At 39.5% G+C, this 25,201-nt stretch overlaps 1 protein-coding gene and 1 pseudogene across 3 annotated transcripts in view; one reads left to right on the forward strand and one right to left on the reverse strand.

Annotated features, from left to right (window-relative positions):
• The first annotated feature begins 400 nt into the window (after nt 1-400).
• The window catches only part of DGUOK (deoxyguanosine kinase), a 29,371-nt gene continuing 4,570 nt past the window's right edge, over nt 401-25,201 (forward strand). Inside the window, exons 1-4 of one of the 3 annotated variants that reach the window (XM_006905188.3) lie at nt 401-655; nt 10,161-10,273; nt 18,690-18,877; nt 22,199-22,346. In XM_006905188.3, coding sequence (XP_006905250.1) covers nt 514-655; nt 10,161-10,273; nt 18,690-18,877; nt 22,199-22,346 — 591 coding nt within the window. In that variant the 5' untranslated portion in view covers nt 401-513. Of the gene's footprint in view, nt 656-10,160; nt 10,274-16,085; nt 17,781-18,689; nt 18,878-22,198; nt 22,347-25,201 lie in introns of those variants that run through there. The other 2 variants (XM_015593173.2, XM_015593178.2) reach the window with 2 other exon arrangements.
• Nucleotides 5,909-6,027, reverse strand: LOC112483070 (annotated as a pseudogene).

The raw sequence follows: 25,201 nt of genomic DNA on the forward strand, positions 1-25,201 counted from the left end.
GCGGAATGGGAAAAAATTAATTTGTGTAAATTATCAAATTACGTCAGTTTCCTACTTAAATCCATCCAATTTCATCCCATATTAGAATAAAAACCAGACAATAAACGCCTAGAAAAAAGAAATCTCATTTAAAATTACAATTATTTTTATTTGCCTTTAGTTATAAAATTTATTTTAAAGTTACAAAAAAATGCGAAAGTGATGGAATTGTTATATTTCTTTTAAAATGTCATTTGTCCAATGAACAAATCCGAAGGGGCTGATCATGCCCTTCCAACTCCAGTTATCAGCAAACTCTTCCGCACCGCCAGCTACTTTCCTCTCACAACGCTCGCTACAAACATCGCGAGAACAGAGCTGTTTCTTTGGCCCCGCCCACCAAGTCAGCTCAACCCCACCTACTTCCTGCCTGGTGGTCTTCTGACGTCTAAGGCCCGTCAGACTGCGTGAGCGGAGCTACTGGGGGCGGAAGTGCTCTCGGCGGACGTGTTAGCTGCGAGGATCGTGGGTGGGATGACCGCAGGCAGGATTTTTCTGAGGTTGCTGCGAGTACCCTCCAGTTCCATGGCTCAGGGCCCATTCGAGGGCGTACGCCCTTCCAGGGGTCTGCACGCGGGGCGCGGGCCCCGAAGGCTCTCCATCGAAGGCAACATTGGTAAGGGCCGGAAAGTGGCTGCCCAGCCTTGGCCTCGGCTAAGTAGGTGCCTGAGAGGCTGGGAATGGAACTGGGCCCGGAACCCCTCCTCCCCGTCTCCCTTTTCTCCTCCCCCGGTCTGATGCGGCGGGGCTGCTTGTTCTGAGCTGCCAGGGCCTTTCCCCTCCCTAAGTGCACGGTTTGCCAGTGCCTCTTTGATTTTTAGAACCTCGGCCCTCAGTTCTCTCCATAAAAGCCACACAGTCCGTAAGAAGGACAAGAGTTCTACCAGCTTGTACGGATAGATTGAAATGGAAGCGACAAGGATCTGGGTCTAATTTCTTAGACCCAGATTTCTAATTCTGGGTCTAATTTCTAAGAGGGTTATCAGATTTGGGGGTGGGGAAGGGTGCTCATTTAAAATAAAATTTCAGATAACGAGTAATTTTTTAGTGCAAGTGCGTGTCATGCGACGATTTGGGGCATACGGTGGAAAAAAAATCACTTAACTAAAAAGCAAATTTAGCTGGGTGTCCTATATTTTATCTGGCAACTCTACCCTAAGAGAGTTCCTAAAGTTCAGTCATTCAAATACCACTTCACTATTTTTGCCATGTCTCTCTGCTAGTTCCACTATCGTTTCTTAACGTTTTTCTTAGGAGAAACTCACTTTTTAGACCTAAAAACATGTATAAGTTAAAAATGACTTAGAAGAGCATATAGAAACCCAGTATCGTTAATTAAAAGTAATTAAAAAACAGAATGAGAGCAAAACATTTCAGTTTAATATTACTAAATTCTGACAATGCTTTTTACCTGCTAGGGTGTGAGCCCTAAAAGGGGATTAGCAAGTATTGAATATTGATGACATACTAGCAGTAAACTGAATTTATTTTGTTCATTCAAACAGAATTTATTTTATTCATAACCCTTTGAGCCCCATTCACATGCTAGCACTGTTCTTGACCTTGAGGATACGGCAGTGAACAGAACAAATAAATATTTTTGCTTTCAGGGAACTCAAGTAGAGAGAGACAAGAAACATAAACAAAGTAAACCATGTTAGATAGTAATTAGTGTGATGGAGAAAATTCAGGGATGAGAGATTGAAGGACGTTGTAATTTTAAATAGGGTAGTCAAAACAGGTCTCATTTTAAGGTAACATTTGAGCAAACAACCTAAAAGGTGAAAGAGTGAACCATGTGGATAACTGGGAGAAGAATCTTCCAGAGAGAAGACCAAGGGCAAAGGCCCTTAGGTAGAAAGTGTGTTCAAAGAGCAGGAGGGAAGCCATCCTTGGTGGAGTGGAGTGAGCAAGGGGGAGACAAAGTCAGAAGGTAAGGAGTGGTCAGATTGTATAGGCCTTATAGTCCATGATGTGTTTTTACTCTGTTTGAGATGGGAAGCTACTGGAAAGTTTGAACAGTCAAGTGACATGATTTAACTTAGATTATAAAAGATCACTCTGGCTGATATGTTGAAGGTAGAAAGTGTCGAGGTAATTGCAATGGTGAGTTTCATAAGTTGGACTAAGTGGTAGTAGAGAAGGTGGTGAGAAGTGATAAGATTCTAGTTACATTTTAAGGTAGGGCTAATTAGATTTCACATGTAGAATGTGAGATAAAGAGAGGAGTCAGTGAATAAGTTGAAAGATGGAATTTCGATTTTCTTGAGAATAGGAAGAACAGATGGGGTAGGGAGTGGTTTCAGGATTTTGGTTTTAGGCAGGTTAGGTTTTTATATGGTTATAAGATATCTAAGTGGGGATGTTGAGTAGGAGATGTTGTATGAGCCTGGAGTTCAGAGTCTCCCTGAACTGGAGTTATAAATGTAGATAGTATTTAAAGCCAGAAGACTGTGTGTATGTTGATGGAAAGGATTAAGCCCTGGGACACACAAATGTTAAAGAGATTGGGGAGATGGGAAGGAACCAGCAAAAGAGACTGAAAAGGAATGACCACTGAAAAACCAAAAGAGAATGCTGTCCTAGAAGCCAAGTGAATAACGTGTTCATGAGGAGGCCATGATCAACTGTGTAATGCTGTTTGGTAATGGAGCTCTTGGGTGAACTTGGACAATTTTTAGGAGCAGTAGGGGTGAAAATCTGGCACAGATTGAAGGAGAATGGGAGGTGAAGAATTGGAAACAGTGGGTTAAGCAACTGCTTAGATGTTTTCCTAGACAGGGGAGACATGGTGGTAGCTGAAAGGGGAAGAGGAATTTTTGTTGTTGTTAGAAATTAGATCATATTTGTAAGCTGGTAGAAAGGGTCTGGTAGAGAGGGAAAATTTTGGTAAAACAGGAGAGAGGGTAGAATTGCTGGGGTGATGTTAGTAAGCCAGAAGAAATGGAACCTATAGCCCAGGTGAAGCAAGGTTGGTCTTAGCTAGCAGTTTATTTCTAATAATGGGGAACATGGTGAATGAGTACTGACTCGAGTAGATATAGTGGGAACTTATAGCAGGTCTGCTGGTTGTGTCTGTTTTCTCAGTAAAATAGGAAGAAAGATCAGCTAAGAGTGAGTGTGAGGAGAGAAAAGATATCAAGTATCTAGTGAGTGAAGGGGAGAAATATAGAATTGCTGGGCAGCATTAAGGACCCATTGGATTTGGTGGTCGTGGACTTTGTGGACACTTTAAAGTGAGACCAGTCACCATGGCTGGGTATGCTTTTCCAACCAAATCAGAAACATGGAAAGGAGTGAGAAGGAAAGGTCCTGCTACCTGCCTCATGGTGTTATTCAAAGATGTTCTGTCCTGTACTTTGGGAAATGCCGCTAAAGGAAGCTCTGTCCTCAGAGCCCAGGGAGGTACAAAGTACTTTACAAAATAAATACTTGGGACAGGCCATCAGGTTGTTGAAGCCTTGGAAATAAATGGAATTGCCCAAGGAAAATATGACTAATGAGAAGGTGACTGGGGTTCTTTAATCTGGCTCTCTTTAATTCTATCTCTCATTACTCTCCATCATCCCACACACCCTGATGACTCTCCCCAGACAGAATTAGTCACTGCCTCCTCTGTGTGCTCATAACATTTTGTACCTACAACTGCTGCAGCACTTGAGATTGTTTGCATATTCAACATCTTCCCCAGGTTGGCTACTTAGTGTCTTATTCATCTTTGTGTCATGAGCATAACCCCCTGCCTGACCCATTGTACTCATTCAGTGTTCACCAGATGCTTGAATCCTATGCTGTGATATCCATGTGGAAGTTAGTCATTGTTACCCAGGAGGAAATATTTTAGATTGCTATTACAATCAAATGAAGAGTTATCTTATTCTCTAATTATAGATGGCATCTCCAAACAAATCAGAATAAGAATACCTCGTCAGGAAATCTGAACAGGAGAAGGTGAACCCCTGTCTTAAGTGAAGTTAGATATCTTTAGAGTGGCTTTTCTTGTAGTTGTACTGCTCTGAGTCTCTTAATCTGGTCCTGCAGGTGTAGACAGCAGCAGCATGTATATGGGAAATGGATCATTGAAGTAACAACTCATGGCATCTAGCATGAGTTGTGATGCCATAGGCCATGCATGACTGAAAGTGAAAAGCTTGGTACCTAGAATCCCTTAAAATCCAACAAATAAGATACCTAGCCTATATTTTCAAGTGTATTCACTGAAGGAAAGTATCGCTTTCCAAAACCAGTTATTTTATGATCACAAACCTAAATTGAAGAAAGGAGCGCTGTTTGAAATATTGTTATTGAGTCATCTCAGACCATTCTTGCTTTAAGTTTAAAGACTCCACCAGAGAAGAGGAAGCTTTTACACTTTGCAGTCTGGAGACCTGTACATAAAGCAGTGGAGAGCTTCCCTAATAACATTTTTCTTCCAGCATTCAGGATTAGTGATTTAAGGTCACTAATCTTTTATTGAGTATAAACAATTGGGCAAAGAATTTCAGGGGAAAAAGACCTATTTATTCCAAACATTGTAAATGAGAGTCTCCCTTTCCGTGATTCACCTCATTCTGTCCATCCATCTCCATTCTTAGTACCTGGCTATATACCCAGGATGCAAAGGGAATAAAGTCTGTCTGTCTTCAAAAAGTGAGCCCCCAGTCTAACTGGAGAGAGTGATGATGAGTCAACAAATAATTACAGTGTAATACCTTGTTAAACCAGAGCAGGCAATAATTAACTCTGCCTAGGGATGAAGGAGCTGGAGAGAGTTCAAGAAGGCAACAGTGAAGGGATGAATCAACTTGTGGGAAAAGTGGGGGAGGAGGGCATTCCAGATCAGCAAGGGTCTCATGATGACCAGTATGAGTTTGGATTGCACTCTAGGAGCTATGAGGGACCTTTTTTGTTGTTGTTTTCCCATGAAAAGAAAATAAAAGGAATCGGAAAAATGTATGATTCCTTTTAAGCCTGCTGAGTGCTTTTTGAAAAGTTTTATTACCAAAATGCCTGTGGGCTCAGCCTGTCTGATCCTGGGTACTTATATTCAGGGTTGGAACATAGTTCCTTGAGGGCAGGATCTCAACATAGTTCATCATTTTAGTTATAGTACATAGCACCTAGCAGCTACTCAGTAAACATCTGTTGATTTGAATGACTGAGTGAATGAATGCAGCATCAAATGAAGTTTCTGGAGTAAAGACTTCAGTTTTCTTTGAAGAATTTTTTTGTTTAAAGATAGACAGTTTTATATTTACTGTTTTTGTTTGCTTTTTGGTTAAAAGTTTTGGAAATGGATTTTTCCCATGTTTTTCATCTTATTTAGGAGAAGAAAATGCTTGGAGATGATGGTAAATTTAAGCGGCTCCCATGAAATACGACTGTATTAAATTTAAAATAATATATTATTTTGGCTGTTACATCAGATACTATCATATTACTAGATTTTAGCATAATGTAGTTATAGCAGGCATTGTAGTTTATAAAAAAAAAATTGTGGGAGGAAAACACCATGACTTAGGAAAAGGTGAACATTAACAGCAGAACTCTTTGGTCCACCTTGTGGAGTGACAATCCTGGTGCTAATAAAAATCAACTTGTTGAAGTAATATGTTCTAAGAAAGTAGCTCCCAGCTCTTTTCAAGTCATGGCACATATAATAAAGTACAAGGATAGCCAAGACCCTAAAGAGAAAATTTGATCCTGAGATCTGATTACCACCACCACCACCCCCACCCCCCTGCCAAATTTCATGATGTTAAAAACTATATTGATTTTTTTTTTTTTAGACGAGGCAACCCTTGGTTGACCTCACAGATTGCAAGGACCTTGTCAGCTTACAACCCTTTATTTATTTATTTATTTTTAATGCCTATAGCACCTGGTCTTCCTAGGTGGTCTCCCATCCAACTACTAACCAGGCTTGACCCTACTTAGCTTCCGAGATCAGACGGTATCGGGCTTGTTCAGGGTAGCATGGCTGTCAGGGACATGGACAATGGACTAGTGGTTACCAGAGGGTAGTGGGTAGGGGAGGAGGGAAGAGGTAGACAAGGTAAAGGGAGTCAAATATAGTAAGGAGGGTGAAGTGGGTAAAGGGGATCAAATATATGGTAGCTGAAAGAAACTGGACTCTAGGTGGTAATCACACAATAGAATATATAGATGTCAAATTATAATGTACACCTGAAAATTATATATTAAAAAAAAGTATATCGAAAGATGACAGTTAAGCTGGGATCTAACTAAATTGTGATAATGATATAAGAGGCTGGTGTTCTGCATAGAGACCAGACAAAGGGAGGAATTTGTCAATTTGCCCAGTGTTGAAGAGTAGCTTTGGGTGACTGTGAGTGTTCTGGCCATTCGGAGGAGGCCAGTGTAGCAGTAGAGAACCAGCCAACACCATTGCCATCATCACTGGGCAGCCCCTGGGAACACTTGAAAACATTTGTCTTTAAAAAGAACACACATAGTCAAAACCCAAGCAGGAAGAAAAACTATTACAGTCAAGTATCGCAGCACTAAAAACAGTTGCTGTGTCTAGTTTTAATATAAACATATCACTTTGAATCATTTTTTAAAATAATTATTCCATACCTGTGGGATTGAAATGCAATTTAAGAAATACTACCCTGTGATAAGTGACTTAGGCGCTCTGATCATGGATGGCACAGCTTTTAGGACCTTCCACTGCCACTTACTGTCGTCCTTTGCTGAAGCCAGCTTCTGATTACTAAACTGGCTTTCTAGAAGCTTTGGAATGAGGAGTTGGATGCAGGATGGGGGCGTTGCCCTAGTGTGATTGTTCCAGTAATTGGAACTGTATATTTCCCATTACATCTAATTTGTTGGCATTCCGGGTTTTGTGTGTTTAAATGGCATGAGTTGGTTTCTGAGAGTCTTGAATGCCCTTTGATGAACTAATAGTGTCTGATCTCAGAGGTAAAGTCAGCACTCTGTAGAAACAGGGCCCTTTCCATATGCCGTTGCTTCTTGGGTAATTTTTTTTAACTTATAAAAAATTTAAGTTATTCTAACACTCATTCAACCCCAACCAGCTAACAACTCAATGATATTCTTCTTTTCGTATTAATTAAAATAGCTTTTCAGCTGATAGGCAGGGACCATGTTTTAGACTTAATCAGCAACTGGCAATCTAAATATTGACCATCTGTGCCAGATATTTTAAACTAGGGGCTACTCAGCGTAGGCAGGTATCTGATGATATATAAACTCAACCAATTTATAATTCCTACCTTGAGAAACACAGAGTGTTTAATTTAGTAGTCTAGTATGTGGTTTTGGAATATATATTTTTTAAAAACTACCTCTGTTGACTTTGATCAGATTGTTTTGGATACCATTCTCGAAATGTGTATGCATTAAAAAAAAAAGTATGCATCAGGATCACTTGGGGTATACTTTACAAATGTGAATTCCTGGGGCCCACTCCTAGAGATTCAGATCCTGTTAGGAAACCAAAATCAAGACATGAAACAATCAAAACAATTAGATGCTAAACACATCATAGGCAGTTCTTGTTTGATTCAGCTGTCCAGTATGGTAGGAATTTGGTGTGAGCTAAAGAAGTCCTGAACTTCATGGACGAGATGGGACCTTAGGCTATGTAGGGGACAGGATTTAGACACAAGCCTAGAAGAGCAAGGGAAGGCATTTATTCACTGAAGTGTGGGAAGAGCTGAGGCTGAGCAAATGTGCAGAGGCACTCATAAGTTGGGTGGAGGTAGGACTGAAAGATAAGCATGACTGTACAAAATGCATAGATTCAAGGTGTTTGTTCTTACCCTGTGTATTCAGAGAGAAGTTGGAGTGGTGTGTAAAAAATGTCACATATTGGATGTGTGGGCTCTTCTGCTGAGACATCTCTATACTCCCGATCAGTAACTGTGAGTGGCTGATAGAGTTGACTGGAAGGGTGCCTCCCTTCTCTTGGTTCTATTTGGGTTCCTCCTAAGGCTAGAACTTGAGAAAGATCTTCTCTGATAGAGAAGATTGAATTGCAAATGTACTCTTAGTATTCATTTTTTGGTTTTTAACGAATATGGGTTTCAGAGGGAACCAAAATTAATGTTAATTATTAAGTGTTTTATTCATTCAGTCAGGTCATTAGAGCTTTGGATCCTGCCCTGGAGGAGCCCCATCTTGTAAGGAGCAATTACAATGGCAGTAATGGAATCTTACGCAGAACACGAGGTCAAGCATAAAGGAAGATTAGCTAATTCAGTTTAGAGGTGTCAGGATCTGGAAAGGCTTCACACAGGAGGTACATCTGAGCAGAATCTTGAAGACCAAGTTGAAATTGGCCACGTGAAGAGAGGAAGTGAATCAGGAAATGGGAAAGCATACACACAGTCACATTTCCAGCAGAGGACATGCGTGATTGGAGTTGCAAGGAGTTTGGTCCAACAGAAGCTCGGAATATCTGAAGGGAAGCTGAGGCCAGACAGGTGTATGCAGGGGCTAGATGATGATGTGTCTTGTAGACCATGCTAAAGGTTTGGATTTTGTCATGAAGGTGATAGGGAGTTTAAAGCAATGTAATTTTGTGTTCGGCGTAGCTCCAGTATGAATGATGGATCGAAGAGGGCAAGGCCAGAGTTGGAAGGCAAGAGAGATATGAGAGCCTTGTCTTGAGCAAGAGATGGGAAGAGAGAGAAGGACAGGTGGGGAAATTTTAGAAGGCAGGTGCAAAAGCACTTGGTGGTCACTTGAAGTCTGGCAGAGAAGGGAGTTCTGACATTGAGTGGATGGTGCTGCCATACCCTGAGGTCTAGGATACGGGAAGAAGCTCAGTTTGGTGAGGAAGGTAATGCGTTCATTTAGGGAATATATTGACTTTAAGGTGTTTGTGAGATATTCAAGTAGAAATGTCTAGAGAGCTCTTGAATATTGAGTCTGAAGTTCAGGAAGCTATGGACCCAGACATTGGTGTAAATGGGAAAAGATAACTTAAATGTGGTACTAGGTTGGTTTCATCTCCAAAGAATTTCTCCGAGCAACTGCTACTTCTAACATCCTCTGCCATCACCTTGGTTTAAGCTACTGTCTTCTAACTGGTCCGCCTACTTCTGTACCAGTCCATTCTTACATAGCTGGTAGAGTGATCTTTTAAAAAGGAAATGGAAATTTGTCATTTCCTTCCTTAAAACTCATCATCGCTGACTTGCCTTTGCCCTTAGAATAGATTCAAACTTCTTACTATGGCTACAAGACCCTGCGTGACCTGGCCCTGGCCTCCCTGTCTACCTGCCTCTCCACACATGTTCTGAGTCACTCTTCTCCTTCACTGACTTCTAGCTGCACTGGCTTCTTCAAGGCCACAGACTTCTCTTTTGTTTTGTTGTGCACCTAGTACTTTTCGCTTTTCCCGATCTTTATTCATGCTGCCCCTTTTACCTGGATTACCTTTCCCCTACCCTTGGCTTAGCTAACTCTTCATCTTTCGGATTTTACCTCAGATGTTTTTCAGAGGAGCCTTTCCTGACCTCCTGAGCTATATTAAAGCCATCCTAAATTTTTCTTTGGTAGCACTTAACACAATTTGTTATTAACTGCTTGTGTGTTTGCTTAGTATCTATCTCCATGCAGGCTCTGTGAGGGCAGAATCCATCCTGTCTGTGTTCATCATTGTACCAGACAGTCCTGAGCATGTAGTAGCACTCCCTGAATATTGGTCAGATTTGTTGAATGAATGAGGGTCATAATCTTTGTTTTCTATCTTGAAAAACTTGCAATTTTTACAGTCACAGACTAAATAGGACTATGATTCAAGCTTTACAACTAACGTAGCTGATTTTATCTACTTTTGACAGTCTATTACATTTTAGCTGTTATTAAATACTCTGCCTCAGGGATGTTAGGACATTAAAATTGCAAATCAAATCTTAGGGGTGTTTCCCCTCCCTGTTGCCTGCATTCGTTGTGGTAACTCTGGTTGGCATGGCCTGACCCATCGTCAGTCTGACAGTGGTATGGCTGCTGCGTTTTGAAATTGGAAAAACCAGTGCATGTTCCCTTGAGTTGGGCAGAGTTTAATAGCTGGCTTTTCCTTTAGCCCTGATTGGGAACTGTCCCAATACATGCTGTTTGCATTGCAGCTGTGGGAAAGTCCACCTTTGTGAAGTTACTCACGAAAACTTACCCAGAATGGCACGTAGCTACAGAACCTGTAGCAACATGGCAGAATGTCCAGGCTGCTGGCACGCAAAAAGTAAGTTTTCAGTTGTGGTGGGTAGTTGGCAGGCATGGGTGAGTAAACTAATTGTAATAATCTAATTTGCTCCAAGTAGGTGAGGTAGCCCAGTTTGAGTCTCCTTTTTAAAATACCTTCATTCCAGAAAGCAGACCACGTATACCAGAGAGGATATGACTTGTTTGAATATGTTTAGTTTTGATTTTCGTGGTTTTTTATGTGTCTACAAAAGTGACTGCCTCTGTTCTGTGTGGTTTCCCAAAGCATGTCCAGCCATCTGGCTTTGAAGATTAATTTTGTCATTCCTGCCCTTAAGTATATTACTGAAGCTGACCATCAGGATCAGCAGTTAATTATAGTGATTTTAACTTATTTATGAAGTTTTAGAAATTGGAAAGGACCTTAGAGAGCACCTTGTCACACTTTGAGTCAGTGCAGATATAATAACTAACATTTATACTGAGCCAAGCACTGTACATTTCATTTATGCCTGTGGCTTAGGCCCTAGTGTCAGGTCTGCTGCTTTGGGAAAAGACTGTAGGGTTGGTTTCAACACCAGCCACATCAGCGTGAGTAGGGAAGGACCAGTTTGGACATGTACCTTAGAGGTAGCTGAGGGAGTGGCAACACCATGCCTCCTGCAGCCAATGGGAGCATTCACTGAGTGGCTCATTCTGGTTTTTAACAGCTCTGATTGTTCTTGTATGAGCCACTTTGCATACTTGTGACTCCAACTCATTAATTCAAGTTCTACCTTTTAAGACTTAACTTTCCCACATGGCAGCTCTTCATATAGTTGAAAGCAATGATTTGTCTGCCCTTTCTCCCCCTCAGGTCTTCACTCTTTCAAGTGAGACACCATTTTTCCTTCTGACTGTTCCTCATTCTAAAGTAACTTTGTCTAGGGGATGAGCTCCAGTTAGTTTTCCAATTTAGGATTTCCTAAGAATGGTACTGTAAGCTGAACGGGACATTCTGTATGTAATCTAAATGGTCCACAATATCATCAAACTTGTTCTGGGTGCCATTTTTCCATTATTCCAACTCAGGATTGTGTTACCTTTTTTGGCAGGCACATTATGCTTATTGAGGATATTTGTTTTTTTAATCGTCTTTTTGTAAATATTTGTGAAATTAACTTTTCCATTTAAAAAAAAGTTATGTATCTTTTTCTGAGTATGTATGCCACAGATCACCTACTGTGGGGGTTTTTGAATATGTCCACAAACTGATACTCTTTCCTTGGAGAGATGGACCTTAATTCTCCCCTTGAGTGTGGGCTGGGCTTAGTAACTTGCTTGTAGTGAATAGAATGTAGCAGGAGTAACAATGTGACTTTCTAGGGTAGGTCCTAAGAGGTATTGTATCTTTCGTCTTGTTCTCTGATCACTTTTGCCTCTGGGGGTGCCAGCTGCCATGTTATGAAGCATCCCAATCTGTGAAGAGTCCCACACAGCAAGGAACTGAGTCCTGCCAACAGCTATGTGAGTGAATCTTTTTGGAAGTGGATCCTTCAGCCCCAGTCAAGTCTTCAGATTACTTTAGCGTCAGTCAACATCCTCACTGAAACCTGATGAGAAACCCTGAGGCAGAACCACCCAGCTAAGCTGTGTTCCAAATTCCTTGCCCACTGAAACTGAAATAATGGATATTTTTGTTTAAGCCACTAATTTTTGGCATAAATTGTTAAACTGCAATAGATAACTGATACTCCCATAATTCCATTATCCAAAGGTAAAACAGTTAATTAACATTTTGTCCTTTTAGATTCTTTTTACAGAGAAAATACACTTACATAAATATATAAGACATATATACTTTTTTAAAACAAAAATTGTGATTATCCTCTGCATGTCACTTGATATACAGTCTTCCTTTCATAGTAATATCATTTTAATGGTAGCAGTATACTGACAAAATAATATACTATCATTTACTAATCCCATCTTTTATTTTGAATATTTAGTTTTCTAATTTCTCCCTATTATAAACAGTGTTAAAATAATGAGTATCCTTGTAGCTACATGTTTGTTCTCTTTAATAGCTAAATTTTGTATCCCTATTTTCTTAGGGTAATCTAAAAATGGAATTTTGATGTGCAAAAATTATGTGTTTTGTTGACACCTATGTTTTACAAAATTTTCCTTCAGAAAAGTTGTACCAATCTCTTCATACTTTCAGCAACACTGGGTATTATTATTTTTCATCCTTGCTAATGGGAGAGGCAAGAAAATTGTGTGTAGTTTTATTTTACATTTCTTTGATTACCAGTGAAAACATCTTTTTGTATTTATCAGCCATTTATTAATATTCTTCAGTGCATTACCTATTCAAACCTCCTGCTTTTTTTTTCTATTGAGTTCTTCAAATTTTTGCAGTAACTTCATAAGAACTTACAAGTATCTTAACTCTTTGTCATATATTGCTGCTATTTTCCCCAGTTTGTCATTTTTATCTTTATATACAATGTATTTTGCCACATAGTACTTATAAGTCTTTATGTAGTCAAATCTGTCTTTTCTTCATAGCTACCGCCTTTGATGTTAAATTTAAAAAGACCTCTAACAGACCAAGATTATAAAAACGTGTGTCTGTGTTTCTTTCTCTTGCTTTTATGGTTTTTACTCTTTATGTTTATTTTAAAAGTTATAGGAGTCTAGGGAGTGTCTTTCGACTTGCTAGATGGGATGCTGTTTGATTCACAATCACTTAATAAAGCCAATTAGATCTTCAAAAAATAAAATAAAAAGTTATAGGAGTCTAATTTTTCCCAAATAGTTATTTATTTGTCCCACTAATAGTCTTGTTTAGTTTATTCCTGAGTGGTTATGTATTTTGTCATTATTGTGACTGGTTTCTGTTTTCTCATCTTTTCACACTGGTTATTGCTGTTTTAATTTTAAAGGAAAGCAACTGATTGTTGTTTTTGTCATATGACTTAATTCTCGTTTATGTTTTTTATTTCACTTGTTTACCTCTTTTGTAATTACTAATCATTTGTAAGAATTTTCCAATATCCATACTTCATTTCTATTTTTTTGTTTTCTTTCATTGGGTAGAAGTTCCAAAACAATATTAAATAATAGCAGTGATGATAGTCACTCTTATCTCGTTCTATCTTTAATGAAATTACCTCTAGAGATATATGTGTTAAGTTCTGTGATTTTTCATTTCAATAAACCATGTGGAGAAGGACCTTTCTGTTACTAGGATATTAATTGTTTTTTATCAGGACCAGATGTTGAATTTTCATCAAAAGCCTTCTTAGCATCTAGTGAGGTAATTGTAAGTTTTTCTTTTTTAATTTCTTAGTCAGATTTGATAAATGGTGCCATCTTCACATTTCTAGAGTGAACCCTTTTAGTCATAGTGTACTGTTCCATTAATTTGCTAACATGTTTGGAATTTTGCATGTATATTTATAAGTTTGATTGGTATTACTATTTGTGTGTACACTTTTAACAGGTTTTACTATCGGGTTTATGAAAATTGAGAAGTTTTGCATTGTTTTTAGCATAGGAATTATCTATTCCTTGCAGGTATGATAGAAATAATTTTTAGAGATATGGATTTAGTACTATTTGGGGGAAATACTTACTGGATAACTACTTCTTTCTCAAATACTCAGGTTTTTTTAACCTTCTTCAGTCAATTTTGATAATTTTGTGTTCTTAGAAAATTGCTTTTATTGAGATTTTCAAATTTAATAGGGTAAAATTAGTACATTTATTTTTTTACACTTTTAACTCTTCTGTATCCAGAATTATTGTATCTTTTCTCTTATGTTGCTTATTTGTGTGAATATTTTGGGAGGGGTAGATTAGATAAATGATTGTTTATTTGTCCTTTAAAGAAACCCAGTTAATGGATTTTATTTTTTAACTCTATGGGGGTGTGCCTTATTTTTGCCTTTTAATTTATCCATGTCTTTCTCAGAATTTCTTTCATTTTTAAAGCTATTTAGTTTGAACGATTAGTTTGTGTATTTTTCTTTTTTCTCTTTTTTATTTTGGCCTTGATAAAAGCAATTGCAACTAGAAATTTTCTTTATGGGATAAGCTTTGGCCCCATCTTCCTGACTGATATTTAAGATTTTAACTCAGATTTCTAAATTGTGTGTAATTATAGTTTTGATTTATTCTTTACCCAATAATTATTTTTAAAAGATTTCACATTTTTTGATTAGATTTTGTGTGTGCATTATTTTGTTATTCTAATTTTACTTTGTTGTGGTCAGACAGTGTGGCTTATATAATTCCTAATTGGGAGAACTTACTGAGATTTTTCTTCATGTCTTATATATGATCAATTTTTATGTATGATCAGTTTTGGTAAATATGCCATGGACTTTTAAGAAGAACATATATTATCTGTAAGGTATGGCGTTTGTGATGTATTTTATAAATTCTAAGATGTCATTGTGAGACATCATGAATTTAATAACATTTCTACAGAATAATCAAAATGTCTTTTAAGTTTAATTTAACAAACATTTTAAGATGTACCCAGTTTCAGATATGTGAAAAAAAAATTATTTAGAGTCTTATCTTCCAAGCTCTCATTTCATGGGTCTACATTTTATATTAAATTCTGAGAGAACTGTGCTAAAGTTTTGTACTTTTGTTGTTTTGTCCAGTTTTCCTTGTATTTTTATTGGCTTTGCTCTGTGTTTATATATTTCAAGCTTTATTATTCCATGTAAAAAGATTCATGACCTCTTTGTGAAGTCTTTATTGGTTTATTGGTATAAAAAAAACCCTCTTGTGACATTTAATGCTTTTTTCTTAATACAGTTTTGTCACATCTGCTTTCTTTTTATTTGTATCTGGTACTTGGTGGATTTTTATGTCCCTTTGTCTTCAATCAATTTATGTCATCTTGCTTTAGGGTTTTCTTGTTTTAGGTGTTTCTTTTATGAACAGGATTTTTAGTTTTTACCCAGTCTTAGAGTTCGCCTTTCCTGGGAATTTTTCTCTTTTATTATGATTATGTTTAATAATCCTACCACCTTATTTTATGTTTCTATCTCCTTTTTTTCTTTTTCGCTGTATTTGAACTTTTCTCCTCTTCATTCATAAGGCAAATGTACTATTTTTATTCTAACCATAAACATTTAAATTTAAAAAATATGTATATTTAAACCTATCAATGATTTTAATGGAGTCTCTATGGGGGAGGGAAACTCCACTGCTTTTTATTACCTTTTTCTCCAGACTCCATCCTCAGGTATATTGAAATTAGCTGAAATTTTAGAACTCCAGAATGTTTTAACATCATGGAATTTCCTTTTAACATTAGAAATTGTGACTAAACCCATTAACCACATTAACAATAGTGACTTTATACCTAACTCTGTTCTGTTGGTTATCATTGACCACTGTTTTTTCGTTACCACATCTTCCCGTTTCTTAATTCTTTATTTTGATTAATGTTTCAGTTGATTGAAATATATTTTAAAGAAATGTTTTTTCAGAAAAGGTAAGTGGGTGGTATAATTTCTCAGTGATTGCTTGTCTAAAAATGTCTTTTGCTCTAGAATATAAAAGGTAGTTTCTGTCATGGAAAACTGTTATATGTTTCTCATCCTTTTTTTATATATATAAATAATTTGTGTTTTCCTCCCCTCATTAGGTTTTTGGTTTATTTTTATGAATTGTTACATTTTGCCAAGATAGGTCCCATTTGTGGGTATGTGTGTGCACTTGCGAGCTGTATGTGTAAATATATACAGAATCTTTTCTGGTACTGAGTGAATTTCTCTGGTAGAAAGTCTTGCATCTCAGAAATTTTCTTTAATTTTTTTCTTTGATTTTAGCTTTTTTTTTTTTTAATCTGACCAGTTACCTCTGGTTATAACTCCTAGTTGTCCATGGTTTTAAACTTTATTTCTGTTCTTAAATACCTAGAGCTACGAAGTGTTTCTATTATACAGTGATTCTCAGTGATGGTGAAATTTGATGTGAGGGAGACATACATCCTATGAAGAGTGGCCTTCCTCTGTCCACCTCTTTTTTTGTTGGGGGCGGCATTTCACCTCTGTATATTGGACTCTTGTCATATGAGAAGGAAAATTGTTTCCTTGGTTAGATAGCTTTGTCTGAGCTGCAGGTGTTGTAAAATTCCAGATTATTTTAGCCCATTCGGAAAATTGTTTGATTCAAAGTTTAATTAACTGCAGTGAGGTGAAGCATAGGTGGCATTACATTTTGATGTGTCTTTCCAGAGTAAAGCAAGAAAAAGCAAAAAAAAAAATTTTTTTTAAATAAAAACCCAACCCTATCACTATGTTACAATGTATATTGGCTCTCCTTCTAACCTGTATGTCTTAATTCATTTCATAATTTTCAGCTTTTTTCCCCCCCTCTTAGTTTAGGGAGAATTTCTTGAGCTGACACTCTTTGTATGATATTTAATAATTTGTTTTACTGCAGTATACAGTCTGCTAGTTAGTTATCTTCACTGGGTGTTTTGTTTGGGCAATTGCATATTTCTCTGAGAATGTTCTTTTCATGTTGCTCCTTTTCTATGACAGCATGTTCTTATCAATGTGGCAGTCTCTTGAATCTCATTGAAATTCTGTTTTTTCCCATTTCTGGCAACAGCTGTCTTCTGAGAGGCTGTGTCCTGAGCACACATATTGGTCTTCTTTTGAATTGCTGAATATTTTTATATCCAATGATTATTCCTCTGTTTGTTAATATGTTTGAAGCGATGTTTGCATCTGTTCTCTGTAGCTGAGATGTGTTTTTCAGAAACTATGTAGGCCCCTGTGCAGTTTTTTGTTCCAGAACAGTCTCTCTTTGGTAACCCAAAGCCTACTGGTAAAATAGCCTCCACCCAGTCAACCTAGTACATTTGTCAGCACAGTGCCCCATTACATTCAGCAGGTTTCTGTGAAGTCTCGGAACTGTGCCACACACCGAGGGCTCCTTACAGCCTCTAGTGACACCATCAGGGACTCCAGTAGATTAGAATTTGTCCCCCTGCTTCTACCTCCAGCTCTTAGCCAGAGGCCATTTGTGAAGCTGGTGTGGGTCTGTGGTTTGGGGGATTGGAAAGAGGGAAATCCTTTTGTAATCCACTCTGTTCTACCTACACTGCTCCTACTGAAGCCTTCCAAAAAGCCGGGACCCTTGTTTGGAATGTAGGGGTAATATTTAGCCAAACTGGACCACTCACGGTTACCTAACCTTTTTCCCCCTCCTATATCTTTGTCTCTGCCTGAAGTACTTTCTTCTTAATCCCCATTTCGATCTGTGAAGATTCCACGTATCATTCCACATAGCTTAATGCTACTTTTTTCCAGAAACGTCCTTAGATTCCTTCTCCCATATGTGAGCACCCCTTCATCACACGTTCTGCCTTATATTCTAGCTCTTTATATCTTTTCTTTTGCATTGTGAACTCCTTGAGTTTGGGAACCAGTATTGCTCGCCTCATATGGAGAAATATTAGAATGAAGAAGTAAGAGGAAGCCAGGTTTGAGTCACCATTCAGTACTTACTCATCATGAGACCTTGGACAAGTAAGTTACTTCACCTTTCTGAGTAGGTTTTCTCAGGAAAATGGGCATAACAATAGTTCCTACCTTATAGGTAGGTACCTACCTGAAGCTGTTCTGAAGATTAAATGAGCTAGCATAGTACAGTGTACATGGAAATAAATCTTAGTTTTGTTCTCTGTACCCCTTGCAGCACCTAGCCCATGTAGCACCTTATCCACACAGGCCTTCAGTTAACGATGACTGGGTGAATGCAGACCCAAAGTGCTTTGCACAAAACTCACTTTTGCACGAGTCAGTGGCAGAGCTCAGAAAAGAATTCGGGGCACCTGAGTGTCCCACACATGCCGAATAAGTGGGTCTTCAGATGCCTTTCATAAAATCTGTAGAATGGAGGGGGAGGGTTTCATTTGTTTAACAAATTGTAGCCCTTCTTTAAGAGAGAGAATTTTTTTTTAGTTGGTCGGATTTTCAAATAATCAGTTGCTTTCTTGTTTGGGTTGAAGTTTTATAAAGAAATACCACAAAAGGAGGCTCAAAAGGGAGGCAACATAGTATTACAATGGAAATTTTTGTTTCCAAGTAGAGTTTTAGAGGGTTCTTGATTGTTAACTCCCCCTCAGACAGACTCCACCATCCCATCAATCAGTAATGTGCTAATTCTATATGTGCTGCTTCCTCTGCTCTTCTCTGGTATGTTGAAGGTGGCATGTCATCTCCCTCTATCAGATTCTTGTCTAACAAGGTAGGAAAACTTCTTCCTTGAGTTGTAGCTTTGACTAAGCTGGAAGATGTGATTGTGTCTTTTTAGTAGGAGGAAACTTTTGTAATTGCTTCTCTCATTGATTAGTAAACCTGCAGGGGGAAAGGGAAGGTAAACACCATGAAGTAAACATGCCTTCTAGGAAATTCTCTTTTGTAATTTCCCTGTAGGCCTGTGGTACCCAAAATCTTGGAAACTTGCTGGATTTGATGTACCGGGAGCCAGCGCGATGGTCCTTCACATTCCAGACATTTTCTTTTTTGAGCCGTCTGAAAGTACAGCTGGAGCCATTCCCTAAGAAACTCTTACAGGCCAAGAAAGCAGTACAGATCTTTGAGAGGTCTGTGTACAGTGACAGGTAAGAGCCCTAGCCCTCCACCAGTCACAAGGCCCCTGTTCAGCGCTGCATGTGTTCTCTTCTTGCTCAGACTCTGCACCACTCTGGTCACTAACAAAAGTACTTTAAAATTTTGTCTTCTTTTTAAAGACAGCACTATACAGATTTGTTCAGATTCATAATTCCACAGGTTTGTCATATGTGTATTTTTCATAAACTAAATGCACTTAATTTCCCACATTGCCATTGATTATATTTTCCAATTTTCTGGCACAGAGGCCAGCTGGTAGCTACCTAATATAAACATTACATACTAAAAGGCACTGAGTAGACACTTAAGAAGCAGCGTATGTTCTAGGAAACCAAATGAATTAGTGGTTGGTTGTCACTGTGAAGAAGAGAGCAGACAGAATTAAACCTTGTAGTTCTAAAATGATACAAGAAATATAGTCATTCTTTTTTTATTCTTCAAGAAAGGATTTCTAAGTAGAAATAACAGATCTGTGAAATTGGCTTATGTGACAGGGCTTATTGCTGGCCAGAGTCTATAATAGACATCCACTGTCTGTGTCAGGTTAGGGGAAGAGCAGTGTCCTAACCACCTGAGGGAGTGAGATGTGGAGTCACTTTTAATGAAGGCCAGCAGTTAGCTTGGGAAATCAGTCCATCTATTCCAGAGGAGCTAGTCTGTCTAGGTTCCAGAATTCCTGGCTGTGCTACCAGACCAGGCTGTGACTTAAGCCATTTGGAGACAAAGTGGGGGTGCCTTGATCTGGACACTGGTAAAGTTTTTTTTTTTTATCTGAAGGCTACGAACGACCTGTGTCAGTGTGAAATGGTGGTTTAAAGGGTGATAGTCTATCTTAAGCCCCTTTGACTTATCAAAATGGAAAATGCCACATTTTCATTGTCCATTCACTTCTGAAGAAACTAGTTGGTTACCCATTTAATTCTAAGTTAGATAAACTAGTTATACTTCTTAGCACTACTGTAAACAGGAGCCTCCTGGGGGAAAAAATAAGGGTACATTTGTAATTGTGATGTGATTTGTTTTAATATTACCTAAAATCATTCAAGATATTGTAAAACAAACCCTATGGGCTATGCATTCCTTCTCTATGTACCCCAAGAGAGAAGCTACATGTTAGAAAAGCTAAATTTGTGAATTACAAATGTTTGTGCTCTAGATTTTGGTTTTTTCGCCTGTTGGTTATACTACCTATTTTCCTCTCTCCTCTCTCAAGCCATGCCTGCTGGACTATGAAGATTACTTATAATGAGCTGAGTTACTTATAAACATACTCACCATCAGGTTTTTCACTTTCAGCTCTTTAGTGAGGTAGGCATATGAGAGATCCCTCAGAAATATAAATACTTTCTTTAGAAGCTATAAGGTCTTAATATTTACTTGTAAAGGAAGGGATGAGAATTGATTGCACAATAGGCAGCTGCAACATCCTAGATTTTTTCTTCAGAGGGGGCATTTTTGAGACAAAGGATAACTAATTACACATTCTAATCCTGGTGGTGATTTAGAGCCTTTCCATTCTTAAAAATTCACACATTTACTCAGCACAGGCCTGGGAGCTACAGCAGAAAGCAAAACAGACCCAGTCCCTGCCTTCATAGCGACCCTAGTCTAATGGGGAACTCGGAGACTGCACATGTGCTCACATGTTATGTGTGTTTCAAAGGACGAACATGGTTGTTTGGGAGAGTGGATGATAGGGAAGAAGAAGTCTAAATCTTTTCTGTTTGAGTTAAAAGAAATGGTAGCATGTGGTTTTAGGACAGGGACCCTGCCATCTAGGTTTTTACTTTGGTCTTCTCCACAGCCCCTGCGTTCAGACTGCAGGAGTTTCCTCTCCGTAGCATTCAGCACCACACCCTTCTACTCCCGCTCTCCATCACCACCAGCTTTGGAGAAATAAAGAAGTGCTCATCCTTAGAAATGGCAAGGGCCCTTTTTATAGGGCTTATTAACAGATATTTAATTTCTCTTTATAAGATCTTAATTTCCACATTACCTATGAAGAAGCTGAAAACCTTTTTTTGGAAATTAAGTTACAAAAGTCACCTCTTTTCTTTGTTGCCTTTAGCTAGGCTATAGCTAAACCATTCCAGACCAGGACAGTTGACTTCTGGAGCTCCCAAATTAATTTCTTGATAGCCTAGCCAAGAAGCACTTATAATGCTGACTAGGACGTCTTGAATACTATGTGTCATTCACTCCTCCAAGCACCTTGTGAGTATTATGTACAATCTTCACAACAACTCTGTGAGTTAGGTTCTACTGTTCTGTCTACAGAGAAAGAAATAGGCTGAGAGAATTAAATGATGTGCCCATGGTGGCACCGATGGAGAATTTTGGAGCCAGGATCAGACACAAGAATGTGACTCTGCAAGCCATTCTCTTAATCCCAACACACAACCTTTCAATGTATACTTCCCCGAGCCATTCATACATAGGGATTCTGAATTTCATTTTCTCAAAAGTGGCCAGTAGCTGAGCGTTGCCTTAGAAACTGGAGTTCATTGTTTAGGATGTAAATTGTGTTTGTATCAAGATGCCTGAGGCTTGAAAGCAGAATTGACCATTCAGAAGCTTCAATTTCTGGTTAGCTCTGACTTCCTCTACCAGATAGATGCTCCTTTGGTTGCAGAAGTAAGCAAGGGGCAAAGCTAGTTGATTTTTAGATTTAGCTTTTTATATCTGGATTTAAGGCTCGGCAGTAGATTAAGCAAGTAAGAGCCATGTATGCTTTGGAGAAAAGTCTGCTTTCTTGGTAATCCCGAAGTTAGTAGGAAATGCACTTCCTGCTCCGTAGGTGACGCCACTGAAACACAGCTTTTCTACACTCCTAAACAAAACAAAAGGGCGGCTCAGCAGCCTGGAGACTCAGAAGCCCTCAGTTCTTAAATGAAATGCGCTGGGTGCTTTATACTAGATAAGTTTTTGTTTGGGGGCCTGCTGCAGTAATAATAAGGAAACCTCAGAAGATTGGGTGTACGTGCACCATTTGCTGTGTCCTAACAGGTTTCCAGTGGGGAAAATTGTTTATGGCCAATTAGAGGCACACTCTTCCAATGCCCCTTTGTGCTCCCGGTGGGTTAATCTACCTGGAGAGCTATGATTTTAGCTTCTATAGATGCTGTTTCCCATTTTAATGTTGAGCAAGGAGGGAGATAACAGGTTAAATATTCAGATTTCTTAAAGGGTTAAGTGGTTTTAACAGACATGGATCAAGTTGGTTATTAATTTTTCTGCTTCTCTCTTTTTTGCCTTTCATTCTGTTTCCCATTCTTCTCCCCTTCCCCCATCCCACCTACGTTTCCAACTAGGTATATCTTTGCAAAGAATCTTTTTGAAAATGGTTCCCTCGGTGACATGGAGTGGCATATCTATCAGGACTGGCATTCTTTTCTCCTGCAAGAGTTTGCCAGCCGGGTCCAGTTTCATGGCTTCATCTATCTCCAGGCTACTCCCCAGGTAATGCAGAACCTAAAGCCTTAGACTTCAGGGCCACGTGAAACTTAAGAGGAGATGTTCCCCAAGCCCCTGATTTTCTGGTTGGAGAAACTAGACGGAGGGTATTATCTGGAGCACAGAGAGCAGTGAGTAAGCACCCTCCCATTCTAGCACCCAGCACCCTGTTTTCCACAGACTTTCTGCTGCAGAAGACTAAAGCAGTTGACTGTGCATAGAAAGCGTCCCTCTTGACGTAGCAACAACATAGAGCAAATTGGGCATTATCTTTATCACCTAGGGTTTGCAGGTTGGACCCTTTGACCAGGTAACCTATACTAGTTGCCTCAGGTTTCCCTTCCCTCTGACTGGATCATCAGAGTCTGTGGTGGTCTTGATAGTTTCCTAAATAGGATGTGGGGAGGGAGAGAAGGAGGGTTTCCTCACTTCATCCTGATATCGCCAATTTATAGTCCCCTTTTGAACCTTTAAGATACCACCGGAAAGGCAGGGTGGACTACAGAAGTTGCTTTCCATGACTCTGGAAGCCATGACCATGGAGCTAGCATAACACACAACAGGGTGATGTCACAGAGGTAACACCAGAGTCTCTGGGCACAGCAGTGGTCCTTAGCCTCTGCTGACTGGAGTGACCTTAGGCAACCCCTGGAAACCTTTCCCCTGGAGGGGTTCTTGTCTGTTTAATTCAGTGGCTCAGACTAGTGGTCTCTAAGGGCTCTTCTGGAGTGGGATTCTGAGTCAGGGCAGGAGGTATTTTTTGAGAGAAGTGTTGTTCTCAGCCTTCGAGGCATATATCATGTATAGTCAAATGCTAGGTATGCCACATAGTCTTAGGAGGGAAAGCTCTCTTCGGGCTAGAGACCTTTCTTTTTAGAGACCGGACTGAGCCTTGTGGACAGGAGGAATTCTGAGAACAGAGTGAATAGGGTCCGAAAACACAGAGGGGATCCCTGTCACACAGGCTTCCAGGAGCTAGAGAGGAGAGGACCAGAAAGAAGGGCCTCACCTCAGGAAGGTGGCAGCCAGGAATGAGGCCAGGAGTGTGACTGGGACCAGATATTGGGAGTTCCTGGAGATTATGAGGCAAAAACTAGATCATAGGAGGAAATAAAGAGATCTCACAGAAATAAATAGGGTCTCAGGTTTAAAGTGAAACTGAACTAGAGATTTAGTGAGGCCAGAAGGCTGAGAACCTTCAATGAGAAGAAGCAAGCTGCAATTAGGTGCTTTAATTGTAAGTCAACTGGCTGGGTCACATTTATATGATTTCTTTCAGTAGTCTTCATTGCCTGGGAGCATTACTAGAAGAGGCATATTGTGAAAGTGATACTTGAGGGGTGGGGATTGGTGTCAGTGATTATGGGAAAAGGAGACCCCTGCCAAAGAGGATGGCTCGAAGTAGCTGAGTGTAGGGTTCAGGGCGAGGGAAAGGCCTGGTCCCTAGGAGAGCTCCTGGCCTGGGCCAAGGAGGAGTGAGAGTGCTGTGGACTTGGGCTGAGTGAAGTTTGTAGGTGGAGTTCGAAGTGGTGGCATGTTTCCAGTAAGAGTCATGGGATAGAAGGCTAAAAGAAGCAGTGGGTTGGGGGGCTGAGCTTTAGGAGGAGATTTGAGAGAGCTGACCTAAGCTTTTCCAAGAGAAACAGACCTTTAACATAATCAGCTTGGTGCCATGAAGACAGTATTGGAGACGAGGAAGTGGGTGGACTCAATTCCTGAGAGCAAAGCAGGGCTGCAAAGGCTTCATTTCTGGGGAGTTAAGGTTGAACCCAGACACTGGGACTCAACAAGATATGCAAGGAAGTTTTGATCACTTCTTTGTGCATTCAGATTACTTTGCGAGAAGGAGGCAATGATGATGACAATGGTGATGGTGATTATTATGATAGTATGGCTGACATATCTCTTTGGAGAGACTAATTCAGGGGTAGAATGAGGGGAGTTGGAGGATTATTGTAACCTAATGTTAGAAAAAGAAAACTAGCTTAATTCATTTTGAGATTGGATGGAAATTTTGGTGCTGTTTTGATGGCGTTAGAGCAAGGGACCCAGAAATCCTGGTATCCTTCCCCTGAAGTCACCCTGAACTCTTCTGTGAGATTCAGAGGTAACTATATCTAAAAGAAGAGCAGAACAGAAGTTAAGACATCTGTGTAAAAAGCTATGTAGGTGATCAATATTCCAATGCAGAGCCTGGATGGAAATACTGAGTTCAGAGCATGTAAGATGGACCTAAGTAGGACCTTCTTCTCTTTTCCACTTGCTCTCCCCGAAATTCGAACAAACGAGCAAGCCAACAATAGAAAATACCAAAACAGAAGTGGCTGGGCCTCAGTGTCCCTACCCAATCCTATGAACTCAGAAAGAGAGTATGCAGCTGGCCAGTGTGCCTCAAAGAGCCAGGCCCTGCCTGGGACTTCTGTAGCATAGAGGACAGTGTGTGGAAAAGCTCTGGGGTCTCATACTTGAGGATCCACCCACTCCTGAGCCACTTACTTCCCTTCATCACGCCTATGGCAGTACCTGGTCAGGGTCCTGAGAGCAATTCCTGCCCTGGCCTGTCAAGAGGGAACAAGTGAATAACAGGGAAGTCTGCTTGGTGAAGGATTCAAAAAGAAAAGCTAAAACTTTTCTCAGATGAAAATGGCTAGTTAAGAGAGGAGTTCAGAGCAGGCACCGATAGATACATGCTGAAATACATGAACAACTGCATTAGCAAAATAAGCAAAAGGCAAATAACTTTATTTTAGAAGCCTTTGAGATACAAAATAAGACCATGGCAAAGTCTAAGGGTAACAGAAACCACACACGGGAGAAGAATCAGTTGCTATCTCTGATTCCAAGCAGTCTGTGTGAAAAGG

Source organism: Pteropus alecto, unplaced genomic scaffold, assembly GCF_000325575.1.
Source record: "Pteropus alecto unplaced genomic scaffold, ASM32557v1 scaffold100, whole genome shotgun sequence".
In the NCBI taxonomy this organism is placed as follows: domain Eukaryota; kingdom Metazoa; phylum Chordata; class Mammalia; order Chiroptera; family Pteropodidae; genus Pteropus; species Pteropus alecto.